This window comes from Astyanax mexicanus, chromosome 20 (assembly GCF_023375975.1).
Source record: "Astyanax mexicanus isolate ESR-SI-001 chromosome 20, AstMex3_surface, whole genome shotgun sequence".
NCBI classification, from domain to species: Eukaryota; Metazoa; Chordata; class Actinopteri; order Characiformes; family Acestrorhamphidae; genus Astyanax; species Astyanax mexicanus.
Genome location: NC_064427.1, coordinates 35,751,582 through 35,761,173, shown reverse-complemented (window position 1 = coordinate 35,761,173; position 9,592 = coordinate 35,751,582). Strand labels below are relative to the sequence as shown.

General features: G+C 37.4%; 1 protein-coding gene across 1 annotated transcript; it reads left to right on the top strand.

Annotated features, from left to right (window-relative positions):
• Positions 1-1,840: 1,840 nt before the first annotated feature.
• On the top strand, positions 1,841-9,592 carry LOC103043614 (NHL repeat-containing protein 3). Its single transcript, XM_007247270.4, has 7 exons — positions 1,841-2,030; positions 2,452-2,604; positions 3,229-3,382; positions 4,038-4,241; positions 4,656-4,747; positions 5,120-5,232; positions 7,874-9,592. Exons 1-7 carry the CDS (start codon positions 1,938-1,940, stop codon positions 8,112-8,114), a joined length of 1,050 nt encoding a protein of 349 aa, XP_007247332.3. The 5' UTR covers positions 1,841-1,937; the 3' UTR covers positions 8,115-9,592.

The window sequence follows — 9,592 nt, the reverse complement described above, 5'->3', positions numbered from 1 at the left end:
GTTTGTTGTTTGCTTATGAATTCTCAAAACAATTCCGATACACCATATTTTATGTAGCAGGTGTGCATAGACAAGAATGATGTGTGATTGCTCTTATAAACATCTCAATATCGATGTGAAATATGGGAAATTAAACTTTAAAATTTAGAATATTAAGACTCTTTAAGATTTTAAGGACTGCTTGGCTGAACTAAATTTTTTCCTAGTAGTTTTGTGTTTTGCATTCACTTTGAATCCTCTACCTCGCTTTGACTCTTTGACAGCTTAGTTACGACACATGAGCACAGTCGGCAGCCTGAAGAGCTCCCTGTGTTCCTGCATGCAGGAAATGGTATTTCAGTTTGCTGTTATTAAAGGCATGACTGCTCGTTCAGTGTGTTTATTGTGAAAACGTAATGATCTTAAAATGCTCTTTTAAACAAAAAATAAATAAATAAAAGGCTCATGATTCACAACAGCTATTTAAAGACAGAAGTATTAAAAAAAATACAATTCTAGTTAATATCATCACAGAAAGTTTAATAAGGCTTTCTCTTCTAATGTCTATATTTAATGTTAGATATACACAACGCGCAAAACCAGTCTTCAGCCTCCTGGAGATGCTGCAGTTAAAGGGCCACTAAACCCCCTGATTTTGGCTGACTTCACCCTCAGCTCACATTTGAAAAAGGCTGAAAAATGTAAGTGGAACTGGGTGATGTATGGGTTTAGAGGCAGTGCAGAAGGGAGAGCTGATTGGCTGAGCTGCAGCAGTGTGCCTCTGATAGCGGTGAGACCCATATGGTTGGACGTCAGCAGGGGGCGGTAGTATTGATTGACTGCTGCATATTGTGATGTGTCTGCGTATCAAAATACACGGGACATATCATACTTGCCTAAAGCACAGCTAAACATATGAGGGCACTGCAGAGGCGGAGATTACCACAATAAAAGCTTTTTTAAAGGTTAGGAAATGTTTATAAAAAATGTAAGCAGAACTGGTATGTTTTATTATTTAAAAGAAACACAGTTCAGGTATTAATAGAAAAATATGGTTTAGGGTTTAGTGGCTCTTTAAATCAGTTGATTATCCTTGTAAACATCTTGCCCTGTATATAATCCTGAACTAATCCTAACCATTACTGTTAAACAAAGAATCCAAGAAATGATGTAGAAATACTTCTTTTCCTTACTCAAATTGAAATTTTATTTATTTATACTTTACTGGAGTAGTTATTTTTCATCAGATTTTTCACTTCTACTGCTTACATTTTCACTCAATTATCTGTATTTCTACTCCTTACATTTTAAGAATAGCCTTGTTACTCCCATTTAATTTCATTTTTTTTTTCATTCTGGCTTCTCATTGTTCAAAAAAAGAAAACACTAACCAGATAAACCTCTCCATCAGGATGGAGTGAATTTTTATTTAATTTAATTTAATTTAATCAAATTTTTTGCTCAGATCAAATTTGGCTATCACAAATGTAAGTGACCTGTATCTTTGTGTAATGTGAACGAATCTGTCCCTGAAACACCTCACATGCGCACATTGATACGTGTATGAACATTGCACTATAGGCTACTGTGTGTCATTTTTCCCCTTACATTACTTTTACTTTTTTAATTCTAAGGAATTTTGAAACAAGTTATTTTTTTCACTTTTACTGGAGTAAAAAGCTTGAGTTGATGCTTCAACTTCTACAGGTTTTTAAACCCTAGTATCTATAACTTACTTCTATCTGAGTAATTAATGTGAATACTTTTTTTTTACACCTTGAATGCCGGTAAATATTAGAAAAATATCATGATGTTGAGTTTGTATCAGTACCGTCCAGCTCTGCCCGCCCCTTAGCTCAGCTGAGCTCAGCCAGTCATGTGACGGGAGAGCAGTCTCTCGGGTTCAGCTGTGGAGAAGAGAAGCTCTGCCCTGAAAACACATCCCTTATATTTTCTGTATGAGAAGAAAGAGTAACTTGTGTTTAATTACTGTAACAATGGCTATACTTTTTCTAGTAACGTTCGTCATGTACACCACCTTCATGTCACACGTAAGTCCCGCTTTTTCTTGCTTTTAGCTTAGCTTTTAGTTAGCTAGCTACGCTAACTAACGTTAACGCTGTAGTTGGGAACCCTCAGTTTTAACCAGGTTAGCTAAGCTAGCTAGCTAAAAAACTAGCCAAAGAAAAAGCTAAGCTTGCTTTATTCCAAACTCTAAACAATTAGGAGATATTAAAATTAGTCTCGAACTAATAATTATTAAACATGTCAGACACACCATAAGGTGAACTGAGGGAACCTAGCGTTAGCTAGCTAAGTTAACCTAGCTGTCTTGCTGGTCAGCTTGGTAACGTTAGTTATCTAGTTAGCAAAGCTAAGTTAACAAGCTAGCTTTAGCTAAATACTGCCAAAAGCAGCATAGCTGTATTTATATTTATTTTCTCCTCTTTTTTCTCTCCTATTCTTTAATAGTCTGCAGCGTCTGGCAGTAGGAGGGACTTCCAGGTGGTGGGGAGACCCCTGTTTAAGCTGGATATCTCCTGGCCCCGGTTTCCGGAGTACTTCACCGGGGAGGTGTTCGGGGTGGCGGTCAGTCAGGTGGCTGGTGTGGTGTATGTGGCTCAGGTGAGCTCTGGGTTTACCTGTGTTAATGTACAGAGCTATAAACAGCAGCACAGAGAAACATGTTATTTTAAGTAGGGGTGGGCGATATGGCCCTAAAATAATAATAATAATAATAATAATATCACGATATTTCATGGTATTTTCGCGAAAACGATATTCTTGGCGATATGACAAAACACTTAAGAACAAAAAATATTCCAAGAATACACTACTGCATACAATATGATATAGCACACCCCTAACTGAGATTAAAAAAAAAATATAAATAAAAAGAATTTGATCAGATTTGTAACAGAACTCAATGACCCAGAATGTCATGATACTAATAATGCACTCCAAATATCTTAATATATTCAGGATTAAAGTGAAATAAATGATACTTGGAAGATATAATCTGTCTCTAGTAGACACGGTATATAATGGTAAATGAAAACTGTGATTTTTTTCTTTTACTAAAAACAGCAAAAAAAATAGTACCCGGATGTGATAATTAGGGGTCAGTGATATGACACGATATTTCAGGGTATAATATTGTGTACGATATTAAAAAATGTTGGTGATATTATCATGTACGATATGATATGGCATACCCCTAATTTTAAGTGTATTCCTGTGCCTGTGCAGAGAGGTGAGAACATCCCTAAAGTGCTGGTGTTCAGCACGGATGGAGAATTCCTGCAAGCCTGGAACACCAGCACTCTGGAAATGCCGCACGGCATCTTCGTGGCCAACGCCTCCTCCCCGGAGCCCTCAGTGTGGGTCACTGATGTGGGAAACGGTATGGGGGTTTATTCACATTTACCTATTTTTTTAAAGACATTACAGTACCAATCAAAAGTTTAAACACACTTCTTCTCCTTATCTAATGTGTTTTCTTTCTTTTCATGATTTTTTTACATTGTAAATGTAATATTGAAGACTATATTAAAGTTTTAAAAAAGTGTTAAACAATTCAGAATATGAATTATACAGGTGCTTTATCAGTTCAAATTGTGAATATAGATGTATTACACACAGATTTGTCTATTTAAAAAAATGGAATATCAAATTAGACCAATTGGTACTTTTGGCAGTGTGCAAAGTCCTGCTGGAAAATGAAATCCGCATCTCCCATAAAAGTTGTCAGCAGAGGGAAGCATGAAGTGCTGTACAATTTTCAGAGAAAACTCTGCACTGACTTTAGACTTGATAATAAAACAGAGTGGACCAAAACCAGCAGATGACATGTTTCTCCAAACCATCACTGATTGAAGAATCTTCACACTAGACCTCAAGCAGTTTGGACTGTGTGTCTCTCCACTTTTCCTCTCCACTCTGCTCCACTCTAAAATCACAAATTATTTAAGCACAAATTATGTACTGCTTGGTGTACAGTCTGTTCTCAATATGTTTTTGTTGTTGTCTGTAATGGGCCGTGTTGTTTGTGTCTGCAGGACCATATGGTCACACAGTAAAGCAGTACTCTCCCTCGGGGAAGCTCCTGCAGGTGCTGGGAACAGCAGGAAAGGCAGGCTCATCCCTCACACCTCTACAGTTTGATCAGCCTGCTGAAATTTTTGTCCACGATGCCACTGGAGAGATTTACATTGTGGATGGGGATGGTGGATTGAACAACCGCCTAATAAAACTGTCTAAAGGTGTGTTTCTGTTTCGCTATAGGTGTAGTATTTATCAGAGGGCTTTCACTGCCGATTTTAGCTAATGTTAGTTAGTCTGACAGTTTTAAAAAAATAAGTAGTTAGACTATGTAAAATAATGGCTGAAAAACAGACCATGTATAGTTGTTCAAAAGGTTATATATTGATTTATTTTGTAGCACAAAAGCAATATAGGTATCTGCCATCTGTTTATTATGGTTAAATAGACCAGTAGGAGAATTTTAAATCTTATCATTGCAGACAAACAATTAGTCATTGGCAGTTAACTGTTATCTTGTCATTTGTTTTATCTAATTTATATTAATATGGTCTAATTTATCATTTTTATTGAAAGAAACTGCAATATTAACCTTATAAATATTAACACTAAATGTGTTTGCTGTGTTTGTATAGATCTGCAGGTGCTGTGGATGCATGGGGAGAAAGGGCAGGGACTGGCACAGTTCTACATTCCCCACAGTGTGGCTGTAGATAACTCTCAGAGGGTATGTTATGTCTCCTGCTGTTATGCCTCTTCTTCTTTTTACTTGATTTCATATGTTTGTAAAGCTTCACTGGAAATATACAGGGATGTAAAAGTACAGAACCAATTGTATAAAATTAAATAAAAGTGGAAATCTGAAACCAAAATGTACTTTGTTAAAATAAAGATTTTTTACAGTAAACGAGAAAGAAAGTGGCTAATACGAGTCACATTCTGAACAGTTTTAGTTGTACTGACAGAAATTTGAGGTTTAAATTACATTAATAAATACCTTTATTTGCCCTCTTGAAAATGTTGGATCTTCCAGAACATTGCCCAGAGTTCAAGTATGATTCCAGCTGCAGCTTATCTGTTACTGTGTGTTGCGTTTCAGGTATGGGTTGCAGACAGAGGAAATAAGCGCATCCAGGTGTTTAACTCGGTGACCGGTGACTGGTTGGGGTCATGGGGAAGCTGCTTCACAGAGGATGCACCCTACTCTGTCAGGTAAGAAAGAAGAAGCATCACACAGCAGAAAACCCAGGCTTATTATAATGCAGCTTTTGCTGAGTGTTAGCATGTCGGCTACTGTCCTGTGTCCAACATCAATACTACATCTGGCTTGCTTAGTGGAATCTAGTATTGCCCTTGTAAGACCAACAGTGCCTGATCCACTCATAGCAGCACACCAAACACAACACTAACTTACCACAACCATGTCAGTGTTACTGCAGTGCGGAGACTACCAAAATAATACCTGCTCTGTTGTGGTCCTTTGAGCTCCTGACCATTAAAGAGCAGTGTGTAAGGAGGATATTAAAGTATGCAAGGAAACAATAGAAATACTGGCTGTGATAATAGAACTACAATGTATATGCTTACTGAAGCTCAAAAACTTGACAGTAAGTGTAGAATAGACTAGTATTAAGTACTAGAGACATAGATTTAAGTAACAGTGTTCTATCAAAAAAGGGACTTTTTTTTTAAACACTCCTCCATATTCTTACATCACTTACGTGGAAGTACTAAAGTATTCAACAGTTCAGTATTTAAGTATTGCAGGTGGTTTATTGTAAAATGTACTACTCAATACTGAAAGTAAAAGTATAGTACTGTGTTATTACAGGAGCAGTGAGGTCTTTCTTATAAGATCATCTTGATCTCTTGATTCTCTAAATGATGAGCAGCTTCTGCTCTGACGTTAGTGATAATGTGGGTTTGGAATGATTTCTAACATTTTTATAATTATACCAAATAACATATACAGCACATAAAAATGTATTGGAGTAAAAGTATTAAACTCATTTAAAAAATGTAGTGAAATAAAAGTGGAGGTAGGAGAAAAATATAATACAGTGCTTAAGTAAAGTAGTGCAATAGTTCTACTTTGTTACTATGCATCTCAGGAGTAGAAACAAAGATGTGGTTTTAGTGAAGACGTAGGCCTGGACAATAATTCGATATCGGTATTTATCGCGATAAGAAATGTTTCAATAACGGTGATATCACTTTTGTGGTATATCGATATGTATTATGTACAGAATCTGTCACGGACAGGCGTTTTTTACTGGCGTCAGCTCGCCGCAGAGCCAAACACATTCAGCCCCCATAGCCGTGCTACCTCAGTGCGTGATGACGCAATCACACAGGCACGTAGCCAGATAGGCTAGGCTAGGCTGGGTTAAAATGGCTAGGCTAGGCTAGGCTAGGTTAGGTTCAGGTCCGCTCCGCTACGCATCTAAAATGTCTCGAAACGGAGCCGGGACGAGCGGATCCAAGGCTAGGGTAGACTCTGTTCGGTCAGCCGCTGTTTCGCTCGCCCATTCGCGCGTCCGCTCGCTCGTCCGCTCGCTCATCCGCGGCTCCGCTGGCCCAGCCGCGGGTCCGCTCGCTCATCCGCGCCTCCGCTCGCTCATCCGCGGCTCCGCTCGCCCAGCCGCGGGTCCGCTCGCTCATCCGCGCCTCCGCTCGCCCAGCCGCGGCTCTTTGCTGCAAATTGTGCCGGTGAGTGGAGCCGACAAGCAGCGTAACGTTAATACATCTAATCTGTTCCACCACCTCAAGCATCTTCACTACATACAATATTTTCCTTATACTGACTGAAGCACTTTAATAGATTATGTTGAAACTAAGTTATTTAAAGTTTATGAATCCTTTAGGTTTGTTTATTTGACGTGGATATCATGTTGAATACCTCTTGTATTCTGGCTGAAGCACTTTAATAGATTATGTTGTCACTAAGTTATTTATAGTTGAAAAATCCTATAGGTTTGTTTATTTGACGGGAAAATCTTGTTGCTTTTATGTATATAAAGGCTTCTATATCCTAGTTAAAACACTTTTGTTTTAATCTGTTAAATTTGTTTACAATGAATAAGAAGCTCTGCTTCTTGTCATTTAAAGTTATTTTTATTTGTAATAGTTATATAGGCTTATGTTTGACAGGGATGTCATGTTATTATTTTGCTATATGCAAATAAAATTGAGCATTGATTTATTTTGACTACTTTTATTTCTAAAGTATTAAAGTTTTTGTGAAAGGAGGTTTCAAAGACTTAAAAAACATTTTCATACAGTAGTAGGTACAGATTTCCATTAGATAGATTGATACAAAAAGTGCAAATACACAGTTAAATAATAATTTAAATTTGCAGTGCAAGCTGCAGAGATTGCAGGGATTCTTTTTCTGAGGCCTTCAAAGTATTTATCGATATCGAAATTATATCGTATCGACCGAAATTTAAGGAATATATCGTGATATAAATTTTGGCCATATCGTCCAGCACTATGAAGACGTCTGTTGGCGTATGCTTCTGACAATGCTGAACTATTAAAAAAATAATTAATTATAGTGAAATTCTCCAATTTTCGCCTTTCAAAACGAAGAACTGTAAAATGCTTTTGAAGGTTCTGTATATGATATTTTCTACCACTAGATGTCGCACTGAAGTCCACAGTTTCAGACCAGTACCAATTCAATGTATTTGGCCATGATGCCTTTGTCCCGTTGGGGTTCTGCACTCATTTCCACAGGGCATGACCCACATGCACAGTATCTAATTAAATCTTTATATTGAAATGTATTGGTTACTGATGTGTTGGATATATCTGCTTTAAAGTTTTACATGCTATTCTTTTCATCCTACAGGTTCACCCCTGACCAGAAGTACCTGGTAGTTGCTCAGTTAAACACTAACCAGGTCTCTCTGCTGGAAGCTCCACCTGTGGGCATCATCGGCCAGTGCCAAGTTGTCAGTTCCATTCAGTTGGCTGATGATGTGAAGCCACACTTGGTAGACCTGGACCAAAAGAGTGGAGAGCTTTACGTGGCAGAAATCGGAGCCCAGCAGGCCCAGAGGTTCACACCCTTCACAATGGGCAACTTTTAAAAAATCTAGAAGCTCAGCTGATCAGAGTTCATCATTCTGTGCTAGAAATAAACGTATTTTCCTCAGCACTGTTGAGATTAGCCTTTCTAAGCAGCATAAATTTGGTTCTGGCGTACTTGAGTAACAGCATTTTGTAATGCCATTCCGGATCCCATTTCAATGTGAAAAGGCCAAAAGAATGCACTTTATATATTAAGAACTATAATCAGAGTACTATGTTCTCAGTGGTGTATCTGCAATATAAGCTATCCATGCTGGTGGGTGTTTCGGATGTTCTGAACTCTTCAACATCTATTGGGTGAGAAGCTTGAGGCTGTTTTTTTGCACTTAAATTGTATAGTCAGAAATGTATATTAATATATACTCTTGACTGTTCTTGAGTGATTGAAATTGAAAGTGATTTTGAATGTTCTTGTGATTGTATTTGCTACTAAATATATATAATTGAACAATTATATTTAGCTTTTTGTATTTCTGTTTTAGTTTTGTGTTGTAAGAAGTGAATGTTCATGGTCCATTTACTGTTTTTATATATTTAAAGTGGAAATGTGTTGATGCCTTTCCTGTGTTTTTGTCTTGCTGCATACAGCTTTAATGTACCAATTTTGGCCTGCGTGAAAGCTGAGTAAGCCTCATTTATATCCTCTTTATGCTTCCTATACATCCACTAGAGCAGAGTTTTCTAATCCTGGTCCTCTGGGTCCATTTTCTTGCACATTTTAGAGCTGCTTAATCTCACCCAGTTTAAGTCGCTAATGGTCGATTTATTAGTTGATTAGTTGGATCAGGATTGTTAGAAGCAGGGAAATTACTAAAATCTGCAGGGCGGTGGACCTCCAGAACCAGGACTGAGAAACGGACTGCACTAGAGGAGATGTTTATACAGTGTGGCAGTGGTTGTGTTTTGCTATCATTTTTAGTTGTACTCTTTATTCTTTCAGTGTCCGCAAGCTTTCAGAGAACGTACACAAATACGGATGAAATGAATATATAGTGTACAGACTGAAGGCTTCTTCCGTGTCTGTTCCTAATGTTGAGCATAAATGAGCCTTTACATTTGTATGAACATCATAAAAATTAACAGCTGTAAATTGTGGACTGCAGTCATTGCATACAATATATTGTGTTTGCTGTATCCATCACTTGTTTTAAGGTTATTGGTATTTGGTCAGTTTCATATTAGAAATGTTTTTGTATTGTCCCACAGTCGTATTACAACCTTTTACAAATTACTTTGATGGTGGAATAAGATCCCTCCTTTCTGTATATTTTGAAAGAACTGTGTTTTTATCTTCTCTGGGTTGTTTTATTATTGTATTCAGCTGTTTTGCTGATATTGTATTGTAGAACAATTGCAATCTAATTGTAATGATTTAAATGGTTGATTCTCTATGCTTAAAATTCCATCAATCAGTCAGCCTGGGTTGAAATTCATAATGAGTTGTAACATAAAAATAAATAAAATATTGTTTCTAGTG

Bases quoted from the DNA above. Each gene is read 5' to 3' on its own strand.
- LOC103043614 (XM_007247270.4), top strand. From the start codon at position 1,938: ATGAGAAGAAAGAGTAACTTGTGTTTAATTACTGTAACAATGGCTATA. The intron at 2,605-3,228 runs GTGAGCTCTGGG...GTGCCTGTGCAG, and splicing joins GTGTGGTGTATGTGGCTCAG to AGAGGTGAGAACATCCCTAA. The intron at 4,242-4,655 runs GTGTGTTTCTGT...GTGTTTGTATAG, and splicing joins CCTAATAAAACTGTCTAAAG to ATCTGCAGGTGCTGTGGATG.